This window comes from Oncorhynchus masou, unplaced genomic scaffold (assembly GCF_036934945.1).
Source record: "Oncorhynchus masou masou isolate Uvic2021 unplaced genomic scaffold, UVic_Omas_1.1 unplaced_scaffold_1058, whole genome shotgun sequence".
Taxonomy (NCBI): domain Eukaryota; kingdom Metazoa; phylum Chordata; class Actinopteri; order Salmoniformes; family Salmonidae; genus Oncorhynchus; species Oncorhynchus masou.
Genome location: NW_027000287.1, coordinates 35,884 through 54,915, shown reverse-complemented (window position 1 = coordinate 54,915; position 19,032 = coordinate 35,884). Strand labels below are relative to the sequence as shown.

The following is a 19,032-nucleotide window of genomic DNA, read 5'->3' as shown; positions in this document are numbered from 1 at the left end:
GTCCAGTTATCATCATGCATGTTCTCTCAGATGGTCTCTCTGACACTATGCTCACTTCAATGCTTTACAGTCCAGTTATCATCATGCATGTTCTCTCAGATGGTCTCTCTGACACTATGCTCACTTCAATGCTTTACAGTCCAGTTATCATCATGCATGTTCTCTCAGATGGTCTCTCTGACACTATGCTCACTTCAATGCTTTACAGTCCAGTTATCATCATGCATGTTCTCTCAGATGGTCTCTCTGACACTATGCTCACTTCAATGCTTTACAGTCCAGTTATCATCATGCATGTTCTCTCAGATGGTCTCTCTGACACTATGCTCACTTCAATGCTTTACAGTCCAGTTATCATCATGCATGTTCTCTCAGATGGTCTCTCTGACACTATGCTCACTTCAATGCTTTACAGTCCAGTTATCATCATGCATGTTCTCTCAGATGGTCTCTCTGACACTATGCTCACTTCAATGCTTTACAGTCCAGTTATCATCATGCATGTTCTCTCAGATGGTCTCTCTGACACTATGCTCACTTCAATGCTTTACAGTCCAGTTATCATCATGCATGTTCTCTCAGATGGTCTCTCTGACACTATGCTCACTTCAATGCTTTACAGTCCAGTTATCATCATGCATGTTCTCTCAGATGGTCTCTCTGACACTATGCTCACTTCAATGCTTTACAGACATATATCATATTGTAGAAACTAATGACCCTGTTTGTCTGGAATCTCATGTGTGTCTGTGTGTGTGTCTGTCGCCCTGTGCCTCGGTGTGTCTGTGTGTGTGTCTGTCGCCCTGTGCCTCGGTGTGTCTGTGTGTGTGTCTGTCGCCCTGTGCCTCGGTGTGTCTGTGTGTGTGTCTGTCGCCCTGTGCCTCGGTGTGTCTGTGTGTGTGTCTGTCGCCCTGTGCCTCGGTGTGTCTGTGTGTGTGTCTGTCGCCCTGTGCCTCGGTGTGTCTGTGTGTGTGTCTGTCGCCCTGTGCCTCGGTGTGTCTGTGTGTGTGTCTGTCGCCCTGTGCCTCGGTGTGTCTGTGTGTGTGTGTCTGTCGCCCTGTGCCTCGGTGTGTCTGTGTGTGTGTGTCTGTCGCCCTGTGCCTCGGTGTGTCTGTGTGTGTGTCTGTCGCCCTGTGCCTCGGTTGTGTCACCCTGTATCTGTCTCTCTCTCTTTGTCTGTCCAGTCAGGGACAGAGTTCGCACCAAGATGGAGCGAGACATTTTAGTGGAGGTCAATCACCCCTTCATAGTCAAGTTGCACTACGGTTAGTCTGATCTTTCACCCCTGACCCTTCACCACTACCCTCTCTCCCCTTCATAGTCAAGTTGCATTACGGTTAGTCACTGTCATTGTTCTGACTATAGAGGTGTCTAACGCTCCTTGTCTCTCAGCCTTCCAGACCGAAGGGAAGCTCTATTTAATCCTGGACTTTCTCAGGGGAGGAGACGTCTTTACGCGCTTATCCAAAGAGGTGAGACACCTTTCTACTGCTATAGTCCATTAGAAATAATTTCCCAAGATGTGGGTTATTCACTTTGCTTTTGACTGCATTTAAATGTACAGTCAATGGCCAGTTTATTAGGTACACCCATCTACTACTGGGTAGGATCCCCTTTTGCTTCCAGAGCAGTCAGAATTCTTTGGGGCATGGATTCTACAAGATGTGGCATTCAAACATTGCTATCGTGTGCCAGGACAACATTCCCCACGCCATTACACCACCCCCACCAGCCTGTACCGTTGACACCAGGCAGGTTGGGGCCATGGACTGTTTTACGCCAAATCCAGCATGATGCAACAGGAACCGGGATTCATCGCACCAGGCAATGTTTTCCAGATCCCGGTGTGGTCGTCCGGACCCCGGTGTGGTCGTCCGGACCCCGGTGTGGTCGTCCGGACCCCGGATGTGGTCGTCCGGATCCCGGTGTGTTCGTCCGGATCCCGGTGTGGTCGTCCGGATCCCGGTGTGGTCGTCCGGACCCCGGTGTGGTCGTCCGGATCCCGGTGTGGTCGTCCGGACCCCGGTGTGGTCGTCCGGACCCGGTGTGGTCGTCCGGACCCCGGTGCAATATCCCATCTGTGATAAGCACCGACGAGTTGGTCATTCCGCGATGCTGTTCTGCACACCACTGTTGTACCGCACCGTTATTTGCCTGTTTGTGGCACAATTCTTTTCATTCTCCTTTGGCCTCTCATCAACGGGCTGTTTTCGCCCACAGGACTGCCGTTGGCTAGGTGTTTTGTGTTTGTCGCTCCGTATTCGGGTAAACCCTAGGCACTGTTGTGTGTGTAAAAAGGCCAGGAGACCGGCTCAGAGTCTCTTAGGTCACTCTTTTTTTTTCCCATTCTAACGTTCAGTCGAACAGTGATTGAATGGCTTGATGCCCATCTGCCTGCTTTATATAACAAGCCACATGACTCACTGTCTGTAGGAGCTAACCATTATCATGAACGGGGGTGGTGTACCTAATAAACTGGCCACAGTGTATAATGCTATAAAGAATATGGCTGTATTTAAATGTGTAAATAGTATTATTTATATAATGTAAATAATATTGTTTTGTGTAGCTCTAACTGTATTTAGAAATGTGACATTATAATGTGTTGCCTATGACTCTTCCCTCCGAGGCCAGACAGTAAATGTGTCCAGTTCTCACTAGGTTATGTTTACAGAGGAAGATGTCAAATTCTACCTAGCAGAGCTGGCTCTGGCTCTCGACCACCTGCACCATCTGGGCATAGTTTACAGAGACCTCAAACCAGAGAAGTATGTACCATAATCCTAACCCTCCTAGTCTTTCTGCCTCTAACTCTAGTGATTTAAACCCCTACATGGTTGGGGTGTTGCTGGTGACGGGTTGGTGGTGTTGCTGGTGACGGGTTGGTGGCGTTGCTGGTGACGGGTTGGTGGCGTTGCTGGTGACGGGTTGGGGAGTTGCTGGTGACGGGTTGGGGCGTTGCTGGTGACGGGTTGGGGCGTTGCTGGTGACGGGTTGGGGCGTTGCTGGTGACGGGTTGGGCGTTGCTGGTGACGGGTTGGGGCGTTGCTGGTGACTGGTTGGGGTGGTTGGATTGTTGCTGGTGACGGGTTGGGCGTTGCTGGAGACTGGTTGGGGTGGTTGGGTTGTTGCTGGTGACGGGTTCGGGTGTTGCTGTTGGGGTGTTGCTGGAGACGGGTTGGGGTGTTGCTGGAGACGGGTTGGGGTGTTGCTGGAGACGGGTTGGGGTGTTGCTGGAGACGGGTTGGGGTGTGGCTGGAGACGGGTTGGGGTGTGGCTGGAGACGGGTTGGGGTGTTGCTGGAGACGGGTTGGGGTGTTGCTGGAGACGGGTTGGGGTGTTGCTGGAGACGGGTTGGGGTGTTGCTGGAGACGGGTTGGGGTGTTGCTGGAGACGGGTGTGGGTGTTGCTGGTGACAGTTTAGGATGGTTGGGGTGTTGCTGGGGCGGGTTGGGGTGTTGCTGGTGACGGGTTGAGGTGTTGCTGGTGACAGTTTAGGATGGTTGGGGTGTTTCTGGTGACGGGTTAGGGTGTTGCTGGTGACAGTTTAGGGTGTTGCTGGTGACGGGTTAGAGTGTTGCTGGTGACAGTTTAGGATGGTTGGGGTGTTTCTGGTGACGGTTTAGGGTGTTGCTGGTGACGGGTTAGAGTGTTGCTGGTGACAGTTTAGGGTGGTGGTGCTGGTGACGGGTTGAGGTGGTTGGGGTGTTGCTGGTGACGGGTTAGGGTGTTGCTGGTGACGGGTTGGGATGTTGCTGGTGACGGGTTAGGGTGTTGCTGGTGACGGGTTAGGGTGTTGCTGGTGACGGGTTAGGGTGTTGCTGGTGACGGGTTAGGGTGTTGCTGGTGACGGGTTAGGGTGTTGCTGGTGACGGGTTAGGGTGTTGCTGGTGACGGGTTGGGGTGTTGCTGGTGACGGGTTAGGGTGTTTCTGGTGACGGGTTAGGGTGTTGCTGGTGACGGGTTAGGGTGTTGCTGGTGACGGGGTGTTGCTGGTGACGGGTTGGGGTGTTGCTGGTGACGGGTTGGGGTGTTGCTGGTGACGGGTTGGGGTGTTGCTGGTGACGGGTTGGGGTGTTGCTGGTGACGGGTTGGGGTGTTGCTGGTGACGGGTTGGGGTGTTGCTGGTGACGGGTTGGGGTGTTGCTGGTGACGGGTTGGGGTGTTGCTGGAGACGGGTGTGGGTGTTGCTGGTGACAGTTTAGGATGGTTGGGGTGTTGCTGGGGCGGGTTGGGGTGTTGCTGGTGACGGGTTGAGGTGTTGCTGGTGACAGTTTAGGATGGTTGGGGTGTTTCTGGTGACGGGTTAGGGTGTTGCTGGTGACAGTTTAGGGTGTTGCTGGTGACGGGTTAGAGTGTTGCTGGTGACGGTTAGAGTGTTGCTGGTGACAGTTTAGGGTGGTGCTGGTGACGGGTTGAGGTGGTTGGGGTGTTGCTGGTGACGGGTTAGGGTGTTGCTGGTGACGGGTTGAGATGTTGCTGGTGACGGGTTGGGATGTTGCTGGTGACGGGTTAGGGTGTTGCTGGTGACGGGTTAGGGTGTTGCTGGTGACGGGTTAGGGTGTTGCTGGTGACGGGTTGGGGTGGTTGGGGTGTTTCTGGTGACGGGTTAGGGTGTTGCTGGTGACGGGTTGGGGTGTTGCTGGTGACGGGTTGGGGTGTTGCTGGTGACGGGTTGGGGTGTTGCTGGTGACGGGTTGGGGTGTTGCTGGTGACGGGTTGGGGTGTTGCTGGTGACGGGTTGGGGTGTTGCTGGTGACGGGTTGGGGTGTTGCTGGTGACGGGTTGGGGTGTTGCTGGTGACGGGTTGGGGTGTTGCTGGTGACGGGTTGGGGTGTTGCTGGTGACGGGTTGGGGTGTTGCTGGTGACGGGTTGGGGTGTTGCTGGTGACGGGTTGGGGTGTTGCTGGTGACGGGTTGGGGTGTTGCTGGTGACGGGTTGGGGTGTTGCTGGTGACGGGTTGGGGTGGTTGGGCTGTTTCTGGTGACGGGTTGGGGTGGTTGGGCTGTTTCTGGTGACGGGTTAGGGTGTTGCTGGTGACGGGTTGGGGTGGTTGGGGTGTTTCTGGTGACGGGTTAGGGGTGTTGCTGGTGACGGGTTAGGGTGTTGCTGGTGACGGGTTGGGGTGTTGCTGGTGACGGGTTGGGGTGTTGCTGGTGACGGGTTGGGGTGTTGCTGGTGACGGGTTGGGGTGTTGCTGGTGACGGGTTGGGGTGTTGCTGGTGACGGGTTGGGGTGTTGCTGGTGACGGGTTGGGGTGTTGCTGGTGACGGGTTGGGGTGTTGCTGGTGACGGGTTGGGGTGTTGCTGGTGACGGGTTGGGGTGTTGCTGGTGACGGGTTGGGGTGTTGCTGGTGACGGGTTGGGGTGGTTGGGCTGTTTCTGGTGACGGTTTAGGATGTTGCTGGTGACGTGTTGGGCGTTGCTGGTGACGGGTTGGGGCGTTGCTGTTGACGGGTTGGGCGTTGCTGTTGACGGGTTGGGCGTTGCTGGTGACGGGTTGGGGCGTTGCTGGTGACGGGTTGGGGCGTTGCTGGTGACTGGTTGGGGTGGTTGGGTTGTTGCTGGTGACGGGTTGGGGTGTTGCTGGTGACGGGTTGGGGTGTTGCTGGTGACGGGTTGGGGTGTTGCTGGTACGGGTTGGGGTGGTTGGGTTGTTGCTGGTGACGGGTTGGGGCGTTGCTGGTGACGGGTTAGGGCGTTGCTGGTGACGGGTTGGGGCGTTGCTGTTGACGGGTTGGGCGTTGCTGTTGACGGGTTGGGGCGTTGCTGGTGACGGGTTGGGGCGTTGCTGGTGACTGGTTGGGGCGTTGCTGGTGACGGGTTGGGGGCGTTGCTGGTGACGGGTTGGGGCGTTGCTGGAGACTGGTTGGGTTGTTGCTGGTGACGGGTTGGGGTGTTGCTGTTGGGGTGTTGCTGGAGACGGGTTGGGGTGTTGCTGGAGACGGGTTGGGGTGTTGCTGGAGACGGGTTGGGGTGTTGCTGGAGACGGGTTGGGGTGTTGCTGGAGACGGGGTGGGGGTTGCTGGAGACGCGTTGGGGGTTGCTGGAGACGCGTTGGGGTGTTGCTGGAGACGGGTTGGGGTGTTGCTGGAGACGCGTTGGGGGTTGCTGGAGACGCGTTGGGGTGTTGCTGGAGACGCGTTGGGGTGTTGCTGGAGACGGGTTGGGGTGTTGCTGGAGACGCGTTGGGGGTTGCTGGAGACGCGTTGGGGTGTTGCTGGAGACGGGTTGGGGCGTTGCTGTTGACGGGTTGGGGCGTTGCTGGTGACGGGTTGGGGCGTTGCTGGTGACTGGTTGGGGTGGTTGGGTTGTTGCTGGTGACGGGTTGGGGTGTTGCTGGTGACGGGTTGGGGTGTTGCTGGTGACGGGTTGGGGTGTTGCTGGTGACGGGTTGGGGTGTTGCTGGTGACGGGTTGGGGTGGTTGGGTTGTTGCTGGTGACGGGTTGGGGCGTTGCTGGTGACGGGTTGGGGCGTTGCTGGTGACGGGTTGGGCGTTGCTGTTGACGGGTTAGGGCGTTGCTGTTGACGGGTTGGGGCGTTGCTGTTGACGGGTTGGGGCGTTGCTGTTGTGGGTTGGGGCGTTGCTGTTGACGGGTTGGGGTGGTTGGGTTGTTGCTGGTGACGGGTTGGGGTGTTGCTGGTGACGGGTTGGGGTGTTGCTGGTGACGGGTTGGGGTGGTTGGGTTGTTGCTGGTGACGGGTTGGGGCGTTGCTGGTGACGGGTTGGGGCGTTGCTGGTGACGGGTTGGGGCGTTGCTGGTGACGGGTTGGGGCGTTGCTGTTGACGGGTTGGGGCGTTGCTGTTGACGGGTTGGGCGTTGCTGGTGACGGGTTGGGGCGTTGCTGGTGACGGGTTGGGCGTTGCTGGTGACGGGTTGGGGCGTTGCTGGTGACGGGTTGGGGCGTTGCTGGAGACTGGTTGGGGTGGTTGGGTTGTTGCTGGTGACGGGTTGGGGTGTTGCTGTTGGGGTGTTGCTGGAGACGGGTTGGGGTGTTGCTGGAGACGGGTTGGGGTGTTGCTGGAGACGGGTTGGGGTGTTGCTGGAGACGGGTTGGGGTGTTGCTGGAGACGGGTTGGGGTGTTGCTGGAGACGGGTTGGGGTGTTGCTGGAGACGGGGTGGGGGTTGCTGGAGACGCGTTGGGGGGTTGCTGGAGACGCGTTGGGGGTTGCTGGAGACAGCGTTGGGGTGTTGCTGGAGACGCGTTGGGGTGTTGCTGGAGACGCGTTGGGGGTTGCTGGAGACGCGTTGGGGTGTTGCTGGAGACGGGTTGGGGTGTTGCTGGAGACGGGTTGGGGTGTTGCTGGAGACGGGTTGGGGTGTTGCTGGAGACGGGTTGGGGTGTTGCTGGAGACGGGGTGGGGTGTTGCTGGAGACGCGTTGGGGGTTGCTGGAGACGCGTTGGGGGTTGCTGGAGACGGGTTGGGGTGTTGCTGGAGACGGGTTGGGGTGTTGCTGGAGACGGGTTGGGGTGTTGCTGGAGACGGGTTGGGGTGTTGCTGGAGACAGTTTAGGATGGTTGGGGTGTTGCTGGGGCGGGTTGGGGTGTTGCTGGTGACAGTTTAGGATGGTTGGGGTGTTTCTGGTGACGGGTTAGGGTGTTGCTGGTGACAGTTTAGGGTGTTGCTGGTGACGGGTTAGAGTGTTGCTGGTGACGGGTTAGAGTGTTGCTGGTGACGGGTTAGAGTGTTGCTGGTGACAGTTTAGGGTGGTGCTGGTGACGGGTTGGGGTGTTGCTGGTGACGGGTTGGGGTGTTGCTGGTGACAGGTTGGGGTGTTGCTGGTGACGGGTTGGGGTGTTGCTGGTGACAGGTTGGGGTGTTGCTGGTGACAGGTTAGGGTGGTTGGGGTGTTTCTGGTGACGGTTTAGGGTGTTGCTGGTGACGGGTTAGGGTGTTGCTGGTGACGGGTTAGGGTGTTGCTGGTGACGGGTTAGGGTGTTGCTGGTGACGGGTTAGGGTGTTGCTGGTGACGGGTTAGGGTGTTGCTGGTGACGGGTTGGGGTGGTTGGGGTGTTTCTGGTGACGGGTTGGGGTGGTTGGGGTGTTTCTGGTGACGGGTTAGGGTGTTGCTGGTGACGGGTTGGGGTGGTTGGGGTGTTTCTGGTGACGGGTTAGGGTGTTGCTGGTGATGGGTTGGGGTGGTTGGGGTGTTTCTGGTGACGGGTTGGGGTGTTGCTGGAGACGGGTTGGGGTGTTGCTGGTGACAGTTTAGGATGGTTGGGGTGTTGCTGGGGACGGGTTGGGGTGTTGCTGGGGACGGGTTGGGGTGTTGCTGGGGAGGGGTTGGTGTTGCTGGTGACGGTTTGGGGTGTTGCTGGTGACGGGTTAGGGTGTTGCTGGTGACGGGTTAGGGTGTTGCTGGTGACGGGTTAGGGTGTTGCTGGTGACGGGTTGGGGTGTTGCTGGTGACGGGTTGGGGTGTTGCTGGTGACGGGTTGGGGTGTTGCTGGAGACGGGTTGGGGTGTTGCTGGAGACGGGTTGGGGTGTTGCTGGAGACGGGTTGGGGTGTTGCTGGAGACGGGTTGGGGTGTTGCTGGAGACGGGGTGGGGTGTTGCTGGAGACGCGTTGGGGGTTGCTGGAGACGCGTTGGGGGTTGCTGGAGACGGGTTGGGGTGTTGCTGGAGACGGGTTGGGGTGTTGCTGGAGACGGGTTGGGGTGTTGCTGGAGACGGGTTGGGGTGTTGCTGGAGACAGTTTAGGATGGTTGGGGTGTTGCTGGGGCGGGTTGGGGTGTTGCTGGTGACAGTTTAGGATGGTTGGGGTGTTTCTGGTGACGGGTTAGGGTGTTGCTGGTGACAGTTTAGGGTGTTGCTGGTGACGGGTTAGAGTGTTGCTGGTGACGGGTTAGAGTGTTGCTGGTGACGGGTTAGAGTGTTGCTGGTGACAGTTTAGGGTGGTGCTGGTGACGGGTTGGGGTGTTGCTGGTGACGGGTTGGGGTGTTGCTGGTGACAGGTTGGGGTGTTGCTGGTGACGGGTTGGGGTGTTGCTGGTGACAGGTTGGGGTGTTGCTGGTGACAGGTTAGGGTGGTTGGGGTGTTTCTGGTGACGGTTTAGGGTGTTGCTGGTGACGGGTTAGGGTGTTGCTGGTGACGGGTTAGGGTGTTGCTGGTGACGGGTTAGGGTGTTGCTGGTGACGGGTTAGGGTGTTGCTGGTGACGGGTTAGGGTGTTGCTGGTGACGGGTTGGGGTGGTTGGGGTGTTTCTGGTGACGGGTTGGGGTGGTTGGGGTGTTTCTGGTGACGGGTTAGGGTGTTGCTGGTGACGGGTTGGGGTGGTTGGGGTGTTTCTGGTGACGGGTTAGGGTGTTGCTGGTGATGGGTTGGGGTGGTTGGGGTGTTTCTGGTGACGGGTTGGGGTGTTGCTGGAGACGGGTTGGGGTGTTGCTGGTGACAGTTTAGGATGGTTGGGGTGTTGCTGGGGACGGGTTGGGGTGTTGCTGGGGACGGGTTGGGGTGTTGCTGGGGAGGGGTTGGTGTTGCTGGTGACGGTTTGGGGTGTTGCTGGTGACGGGTTAGGGTGTTGCTGGTGACGGGTTAGGGTGTTGCTGGTGACGGGTTAGGGTGTTGCTGGTGACGGGTTGGGGTGTTGCTGGTGACGGGTTGGGGTGTTGCTGGTGACGGGTTGGGGTGTTGCTGGTGACGGGTTGGGGTGTTGCTGGTGACGGGTTGGGGTGTTGCTGGTGACGGGTTGGGGTGTTGCTGGTGACGGGTTGGGGTGGTTGGGGTGTTTCTGGTGACGGGTTGGGGTGGTTGGGGTGTTTCTGGTGACGGGTTGGGGTGGTTGGGGTGTTTCTGGTGACGGGTTAGGGTGTTGCTGGTGATGGGTTGGGGTGGTTGGGGTGTTTCTGGTGACAGTTTAGGATGGTTGGGGTGTTGCTGGTGACGGGTTAGGGTGTTGCTGGTGATGGGTTGGGGTGGTTGGGGTGTTTCTGGTGACGGGTTGGGGTGGTTGGGGTGTTTCTGGTGACGGGTTAGGGTGTTGCTGGTGATGGGTTGGGGTGGTTGGGGTGTTGCTGGTGACAGTTTAGGATGGTTGGGGTGTTGCTGGTGACGGGTTAGGGTGTTGCTGGTGACAGTTCAGGATGGTTGGGGTGTTGCTGGTGACGGGTTAGGGTGTTGCTGGTGACGGGTTGGGGTGGTTGGGGTGTTTCTGGTGACGGGTTGGGGTGTTTCTGGTGACGGGTTGGGGTGTTGCTGGTGACGGGTTGGGGTGTTGCTGGTGACGGGTTGGGGTGTTGCTGGTGACGGGTTGGGGTGTTGCTGGTGACGGGTTGGGGTGTTGCTGGTGACGGGTTGGGGTGTTGCTGGTGACGGGTTGGGGTGTTGCTGGTGACGGGTTGGGGTGTTGCTGGTGACGGGTTGGGGTGGTTGGGCTGTTTCTGGTGACGGTTTAGGATGTTGCTGGTGACGGTTTGGGGCGTTGCTGGTGACGTGTTGGGGCGTTGCTGGTGACGGGTTGGGGCGTTGCTGGTGACTGGTTGGGGTGGTTGGGCGTTGCTGGTGACTGGTTGGGGTGGTTGGGTTGTTGCTGGTGACGGGTTGGGGTGTTGCTGGTGACGGGTTGGGGTGTTGCTGGTGACGGGTTGGGGTGTTGCTGGTGACGGGTTGGGGTGGTTGGGTTGTTGCTGGTGACGGGTTGGGGCGTTGCTGGTGACGGGTTGGGGCGTTGCTGGTGACGGGTTGGGCGTTGCTGGTGACGGGTTGGGCGTTGCTGGTGACGGGTTGGGCGTTGCTGGAGACTGGTTGGGGTGGTTGGGTTGTTGCTGGTGACTGGTTGGGGTGTTGCTGTTGGGGTGTTGCTGGAGACGGGTTGGGGTGTTGCTGGAGAGCGGGTTGGGGTGTTGCTGGAGACGGGTTGGGGTGTTGCTGGAGACGGGTTGGGGTGTTGCTGGAGACGGTTTAGGGTGTTGCTGTTGACGGTTTAGGGTGTTGCTGGTGACGGTTTAGGGTGTTGCTGGTGACGGGTTAGGGTGTTGCTGGTGACGGGTTAGGGTGTTGCTGGTGACGGGTTAGGGTGTTGCTGGTGACGGGTTAGGGTGTTGCTGGTGACGGGTTAGGGTGGTTGGGGTGTTTCTGGTGACGGTTTAGGGTGTTGCTTGTGACGGTTTAGGGTGTTGCTGGTGACGGGTTAGGGTGTTGCTGGTGACGGGTTAGGGTGTTGCTGGTGACGGGTTAGGGTGTTGCTGGGGGCGGGTTAGGGTGTTGCTGGGGCGGGTTAGGGTGTTGCTGGTGACGGGTTAGGGTGTTGCTGGTGACGGGTTAGGGTGTTGCTGGTGACGGGTTAGGGTGTTGCTGGTGACGGGTTGGGGTGTTGCTGCTGACGGGTTGGGGTGTTTCTGGTGACGGGTTAGGGTGTTGCTGGTGACGGGTTAGGGTGTTGCTGGTGACGGGTTGGGGTGGTTGGGGTGTTTCTGGTGACGGGTTGGGGTGTTGCTGGTGACGGGTTGGGGTGTTGCTGGTGACCGGTTGAGGTGGTTGGGGAGTTGCTGGTGACGGGTTAGGGTGTTGCTAGGGACGGTTGGGGTGGTCGGGGTGTTGCTGGTGACGGGTTAGGGTGTTGCTGGTGACGGGTTGGGGTGTTGCTGGTGACGGGTTGGGGTGTTGCTGGTGACGGGTTGGGGTGGTTGGGTTGTTGCTGGTGACGGGTTGGGCGTTGCTGGTGACGGGTTGGGGCGTTGCTGGTGACGGGTTGGGCGTTGCTGGTGACGGGTTGGGGCGTTGCTGGTGACGGGTTGGGGCGTTGCTGGAGACTGGTTGGGGTGGTTGGGTTGTTGCTGGTGACTGGTTGGGGTGTTGCTGTTGGGGTGTTGCTGGAGACGGGTTGGGGTGTTGCTGGAGACGGGTTGGGGTGTTGCTGGAGACGGGTTGGGGTGTTGCTGGAGACGGGTTGGGGTGTTGCTGGAGACGGGTTGGGGTGTTGCTGGAGACGCGTTGGGGTGTGGCTGGAGCGGGTTGGGGTGTTGCTGGAGACGGGTTGGGGTGTTGCTGGAGACGGGTTGGGGTGTTGCTGGAGACGGGTTGGGGTGTTGCTGGAGACGGGTTGGGGTGTTGCTGGAGACGGGTTGGGGTGTTGCTGGTGACAGTTTAGGATGGTTGGGGTGTTGCTGGGGCGGGTTGGGGTGTTGCTGGTTACAGTTTAGGATGGTTGGGGTGTTTCTGGTGACAGTTTAGGGTGTTGCTGGTGATGGGTTAGAGTGTTGCTGGTGACAGTTTAGGGTGGTGCTGGTGACGGGTTGGGGTGGTGCTGGTGACGGGTTGGGGTGTTGCTGGTGACGGGTTGGGGTGTTGCTGGTGACGGGTTGGGGTGTTGCTGGTGACGGGTTAGGGTGTTGCTGGTGACAGGTTGGGGTGGTTGGGATGTTGCTGGTGACGGGTTAGGGTGTTGCTGGTGACGGGTTAGGGTGTTGCTGGTGACGGGTTAGGGTGTTGCTGGTGACGGGTTGGGGTGTTGCTGGTGACGGGTTGGGGTGTTGCTGGTGACGGGTTGGGGTGTTGCTGGTGACGGGTTGAGGTGGTTGGGGTGTTGCTGGTGACGGGTTAGGGTGTTGCTGATGACAGTTTAGGGTGGTCTGGGTGTTTCTGGTGATGGTTTAGGGTGTTGCTGGTGACGGTTTAGGGTGTTGCTGGTGACGGGTTAGGGTGTTGCTGGTGACAGGTTAGGGTGGTTGGGGTGTTTCTGGTGACGGTTTAGGGTGTTGCTGGTGACGGGTTAGGGTGTTGCTGGTGACGGGTTAGGGTGTTGCTGGTGACGGGTTGGGGTGGTTGGGGTGTTTCTGGTGACAGTTTAGGATGGTTGGGGTGTTGCTGGTGACGGGTTAGGGTGTTGCTGGTGATGGGTTGGGGTGGTTGGGGTGTTTCTGGTGACGGGTTGGGGTGGTTGGGGTGTTTCTGGTGACGGGTTAGGGTGTTGCTGGTGATGGGTTGGGGTGGTTGGGGTGTTGCTGGTGACAGTTTAGGATGGTTGGGGTGTTGCTGGTGACGGGTTAGGGTGTTGCTGGTGACAGTTCAGGATGGTTGGGGTGTTGCTGGTGACGGGTTAGGGTGTTGCTGGTGACGGGTTGGGGTGGTTGGGGTGTTTCTGGTGACGGGTTGGGGTGTTTCTGGTGACGGGTTGGGGTGTTGCTGGTGACGGGTTGGGGTGTTGCTGGTGACGGGTTGGGGTGTTGCTGGTGACGGGTTGGGGTGTTGCTGGTGACGGGTTGGGGTGTTGCTGGTGACGGGTTGGGGTGTTGCTGGTGACGGGTTGGGGTGTTGCTGGTGACGGGTTGGGGTGTTGCTGGTGACGGGTTGGGGTGGTTGGGCTGTTTCTGGTGACGGTTTAGGATGTTGCTGGTGACGGTTTGGGCGTTGCTGGTGACGTGTTGGGGCGTTGCTGGTGACGGGTTGGGGCGTTGCTGGTGACTGGTTGGGGTGGTTGGGGCGTTGCTGGTGACTGGTTGGGGTGGTTGGGTTGTTGCTGGTGACGGGTTGGGGTGTTGCTGGTGACGGGTTGGGGTGTTGCTGGTGACGGGTTGGGGTGTTGCTGGTGACGGGTTGGGGTGGTTGGGTTGTTGCTGGTGACGGGTTGGGGCGTTGCTGGTGACGGGTTGGGCGTTGCTGGTGACGGGTTGGGGCGTTGCTGGTGACGGGTTGGGGCGTTGCTGGTGACGGGTTGGGCGTTGCTGGAGACTGGTTGGGGTGGTTGGGTTGTTGCTGGTGACTGGTTGGGGTGTTGCTGTTGGGGTGTTGCTGGAGACGGGTTGGGGTGTTGCTGGAGACGGGTTGGGGTGTTGCTGGAGACGGGTTGGGGTGTTGCTGGAGACGGGTTGGGGTGTTGCTGGAAGCGGTTTAGGGGTGTTGCTGTTGACGGTTTAGGGTGTTGCTGGTGACGGTTTAGGGTGTTGCTGGTGACGGGTTAGGGTGTTGCTGGTGACGGGTTAGGGTGTTGCTGGTGACGGGTTAGGGTGTTGCTGGTGACGGGTTAGGGTGTTGCTGGTGACGGGTTAGGGTGGTTGGGGTGTTTCTGGTGACGGTTTAGGGTGTTGCTTGTGACGGTTTAGGTGTTGCTGGTGACGGGTTAGGGTGTTGCTGGTGACGGGTTAGGGTGTTGCTGGTGACGGGTTAGGGTGTTGCTGGGGCGGGTTAGGGTGTTGCTGGGGGCGGGTTAGGGTGTTGCTGGTGACGGGTTAGGTGTTGCTGGTGACGGGTTAGGGTGTTGCTGGTGACGGGTTAGGGTGTTGCTGGTGACGGGTTGGGGTGTTGCTGCTGACGGGTTGGGGTGTTTCTGGTGACGGGTTAGGGTGTTGCTGGTGACGGGTTAGGGTGTTGCTGGTGACGGGTTGGGGTGGTTGGGGTGTTTCTGGTGACGGGTTGGGGTGTTGCTGGTGACGGGTTGGGGTGTTGCTGGTGACCGGTTGAGGTGGTTGGGGAGTTGCTGGTGACGGGTTAGGGTGTTGCTAGGGACGGCTTGGGGTGGTCGGGGTGTTGCTGGTGACGGGTTAGGGTGTTGCTGGTGACGGGTTGGGGTGTTGCTGGTGACGGGTTGGGGTGTTGCTGGTGACGGGTTGGGGTGGTTGGGTTGTTGCTGGTGACGGGTTGGGGGCGTTGCTGGTGACGGGTTGGGGCGTTGCTGGTGACGGGTTGGGGCGTTGCTGGTGACGGGTTGGGGCGTTGCTGGTGACGGGTTGGGGCGTTGCTGGAGACTGGTTGGGGTGGTTGGGTTGTTGCTGGTGACTGGTTGGGGTGTTGCTGTTGGGGTGTTGCTGGAGACGGGTTGGGGTGTTGCTGGAGACGGGTTGGGGTGTTGCTGGAGACGGGTTGGGGTGTTGCTGGAGACGGGTTGGGGTGTTGCTGGAGACGGGTTGGGGTGTTGCTGGAGACGCGTTGGGGTGTGGCTGGAGACGGGTTGGGGTGTTGCTGGAGACGGGTTGGGGTGTTGCTGGAGACGGGTTGGGGTGTTGCTGGAGACGGGTTGGGGTGTTGCTGGAGACGGGTTGGGGTGTTGCTGGAGACGGGTTGGGGTGTTGCTGGTGACAGTTTAGGATGGTTGGGGTGTTGCTGGGGCGGGTTGGGGTGTTGCTGGTTACAGTTTAGGATGGTTGGGGTGTTTCTGGTGACAGTTTAGGGTGTTGCTGGTGATGGGTTAGAGTGTTGCTGGTGACAGTTTAGGGTGGTGCTGGTGACGGGTTGGGGTGGTGCTGGTGACGGGTTGGGGTGTTGCTGGTGACGGGTTGGGGTGTTGCTGGTGACGGGTTGGGGTGTTGCTGGTGACGGGTTAGGGTGTTGCTGGTGACAGGTTGGGGTGGTTGGGATGTTGCTGGTGACGGGTTAGGGTGTTGCTGGTGACGGGTTAGGGTGTTGCTGGTGACGGGTTAGGGTGTTGCTGGTGACGGGTTGGGGTGTTGCTGGTGACGGGTTGGGGTGTTGCTGGTGACGGGTTGGGGTGTTGCTGGTGACGGGTTGAGGTGGTTGGGGTGTTGCTGGTGACGGGTTAGGGTGTTGCTGATGACAGTTTAGGGTGGTCTGGGTGTTTCTGGTGATGGTTTAGGGTGTTGCTGGTGACGGTTTAGGGTGTTGCTGGTGACGGGTTAGGGTGTTGCTGGTGACAGGTTAGGGTGGTTGGGGTGTTTCTGGTGACGGTTTAGGGTGTTGCTGGTGACGGGTTAGGGTGTTGCTGGTGACGGGTTAGGGTGTTGCTGGTGACGGGTTGGGGTGTTGCTGGTGACGGGTTGGGGTGTTGCTGGTGACGGGTTGGGGTGTTGCTGGTGACAGGTTAGGGTGGTTGGGGTGTTTCTGGTGACGGTTTAGGGTGTTGCTGGTGACGGGTTAGGGTGTTGCTGGTGACGGGTTAGGGTGTTGCTGGTGACGGGTTGGGGTGTTGCTGGTGACGGGTTGGGGTGTTGCTGGTGACGGGTTGGGGTGTTGCTGGTGACGGGTTGGGGTGTTGCTGGTGACGGGTTGGGGTGTTGCTGGTGACGGGTTGGGGTGTTGCTGGTGACGGGTTGGGGTGTTGCTGGTGACGGGTTGGGGTGTTGCTGGTGACGGGTTGGGGTGTTGCTGGTGACGGGTTGGGGTGGTTGGGGTGTTGCTGGTGACGGGTTGGGGTGGTTGGGGTGTTTCTGGTGACGGGTTGGGGTGTTGCTGGTGACAGTTTAGGATGGTTGGGGTGTTGCTGGTGACGGGTTGGGGTGTTGCTGGTGACAGTTCAGGATGGTTGGGGTGTTGCTGGTGACGGGTTAGGGTGTTGCTGGTGACAGTTCAGGATGGTTGGGGTGTTGCTGGTGACGGGTTGGGGTGTTGCTGGGGCGGGTTGGGGTGTTGCTGGTGACGGTTTGGGGTGTTGCTTGTGACGGGTTGAGGTGTTGCTGGTGACAGTTTAGGATGGTTGGGGTGTTTCTGGTGACTGGTTAGGGTGTTGCTGGTAACAGTTTAGGGTGTTGCTGGTGACGGGTTAGAGTGGTGCTGGTGACGGGTTGGGGTGTTGCTGGTGACGGGTTGAGGTGGTTGGGGTGTTGCTGGTGACGGGTTAGGGTGTTGCTGGTGACAGGTTGGGGTGGTTGGGATGTTGCTGGTGACGGGTTAGGGTGTTGCTGGTGACGGGTTAGGGTGTTGCTGGTGACGGGTTGGGGTGTTGCTGGTGACGGGTTGGGGCGTTGCTGGTGACGGGTTGGGGCGTTGCTGGTGACGGGTTGGGGCGTTGCTGGTGACGGGTTGGGGCGTTGCTGGTGACGGGTTGGGGGCGTTGCTGGTGACGGGTTGGGGCGTTGCTGGTGACGGGTTAGGGCGTTGCTGGTGACGGGTTGGGGCGTTGCTGGTGACGGGTTGGGGCGTTGCTGGTGACGGGTTGGGGGCGTTGCTGGTGACGGGTTAGGCGTTGCTGGTGACGGGTTGGGGCGTTGCTGGTGACGGGTTGGGCGTTGCTGGTGACGGGTTAGGCGTTGCTGGTGACGGGTTGGGGCGTTGCTGGTGACGGGTTGGGGCGTTGCTGGTGACGGGTTAGGCGTTGCTGGTGACGGGTTGGGGCGTTGCTGGTGACGGGTTGGGGCGTTGCTGGTACGGGTTAGGGTGTTGCTGGTGACGGGTTAGGGTGTTGCTGGTGACGGTTTGGGGTGTTGCTTGTGACGGGTTGAGGTGTTGCTGGTGACAGTTTAGGATGGTTGGGGTGTTTCTGGTGACGGGTTAGGGTGTTGCTGGTAACAGTTTAGGGTGTTGCTGGTGACGGGTTAGAGTGTTGCTGGTGACAGTTTAGGGTGGTGCTGGTGACGGGTTGGGGTGTTGCTGGTGACGGGTTGTGGTGGTTGGGGTGTTGCTGGTGACGGGTTAGGGTGTTGCTGGTGACAGTTTGGGCTGGTTGGGTTGTTGCTGGTGACGGGTTAGGGTGTTGCTGGTGACGGGTTAGGGTGTTGCTGGTGACGGGTTAGGGTGTTGCTGGTGACGGGTTAGGGTGTTGCTGGTGACGGGTTAGGGTGTTGCTGGTGACGGGTTGGGGTGTTGCTGCTGACGGGTTGGGGTGTTGCTGCTGACGGGTTGGGGTGTTGCTGGTGACGGGTTAGGGTGTTGCTGGTGACGGGTTGGGGTGGTTGGGGTGTTTCTGGTGACGGGTTGGGGTGTTGCTGGTGACGGGTTGGGGTGTTGCTGGTGACCGGTTGAGGTGGTTGGGGAGTTGCTGGTGACGGGTTAGGGTGTTGCTAGGGACGGCTTGGGGTGGTCGGGGTGTTGCTGGTGACGGGTTAGGGTGTTGCTGGTGACGGGTTGGGGTGTTGCTGGTGACGGGTTAGGGTGTTGCTGGTGACAGGTTGGGGTGGTTGGGGTGTTGCTGGTGACGGGTTAGGTTGTTGCTGGTGACAGGTTGGGGTGGTTGGGGCGTTGCTGGTGACGGGTTGGGGCGTTGCTGGTGACGGGTTGGGCGTTGCTGGTGACGGGTTGGGCGTTGCTGGTGACGGGTTGGGGTGTTGCTGGTGACGGGTTGAGGTGGTTGGGGAGTTGCTGGTGACGGGTTAGGGTGTTGCTGGTGACAGGTTGGGGTGGTTGGGGTGTTGCTGGTGACGGGTTAGGGTGTTGCTGGTGACGGGTTGGGGTGTTGCTGGTGACGGGTTAGGGTGTTGCTGGTGACGGGTTAGGGTGTTGCTGGTGACGGGTTGGGGTGGTTGGGGTGTTGCTGGTGACGGGTTAGGGTGTTGCTGGTGACGGGTTAGGGTGTTGCTGGTGACGGGTTAGGGTGTTGCTGGTGACGGGTTGGGGTGGTTGGGGTGTTGCTGGTGACGGGTTAGGGTGTTGCTGGTGACAGGTTGGGGTGGTTGGGGCGTTGCTGGTGACGGGTTGGGGCGTTGCTGGTGACGGGTTGGGGCGTTGCTGGTGACGGGTTGGGGTGGTTGGGTTGTTGCTTGTGACGGGTTGGGGTGTTGCTGTTGGGGTGGTTGGGGCGTTGCTGGTGACGGGTTGGGGCGTTGCTGGTGACGGGTTGGGGCGTTGCTGGTGACGGGTTGGGGGCGTTGCTGGTGACGGGTTGGGGCGTTGCTGGTGACGGGTTGGGGCGTTGCTGGTGACGGGTTGGGGCGTTGCTGGTGACGGGTTGGGGCGTTGCTGGTGACGGGTTGGGGGGCGTTGCTGGTGACGGGTTGGGGGCGTTGCTGGTGACGGGTTGGGGCGTTGCTGTTGGGGTGGTTGGGGTGTTGCTGGTGACGGGTTCGGGTGTTGCTGGTGACAGTTTAGGATGGTTGGGGTGTTGCTGGAGACGGGTTGGGGTGTTGCTGGAGACGGGTTGGGGTGTTGCTGGGTTGGGGTGTTGCGGGTTGGGGTGTTGCTGGATACGGGTTGGGGTGTTTCTGGTGACGGGTTGGGGTGTTTCTGGTGACGGGTTGGGGTGTTGCTGGTGACGGGTTAGGGTGTTGCTGGTGACGGGTTAGGGTGTTGCTGGTGACGGGTTAGGGTGTTGCTGGTGACGGGTTGGGGTGGTTGGGGTGTTGCTGGTGACGGGTTGGGGTGTTGCTGGTGACGGGTTGGGGTGGTTGGGCTGTTTCTGGTGACGGTTTAGGATGTTGCTGG

The 19,032-nt window shown here is 59.4% G+C and overlaps 1 protein-coding gene across 1 annotated transcript in view; it reads left to right on the top strand.

The window, feature by feature from the left end:
• LOC135528925 (ribosomal protein S6 kinase alpha-6-like) overlaps positions 1–19,032 on the top strand; it is an 80,261-nt gene that overhangs the window by 25,530 nt on the left and 35,699 nt on the right. Inside the window, exons 4-6 of the mRNA XM_064957923.1 lie at positions 1,185–1,265; positions 1,393–1,472; positions 2,662–2,768. Of these exons, the coding sequence (XP_064813995.1) occupies positions 1,185–1,265; positions 1,393–1,472; positions 2,662–2,768 (268 nt within the window). The remainder of the gene's footprint in view (positions 1–1,184; positions 1,266–1,392; positions 1,473–2,661; positions 2,769–19,032) is intronic.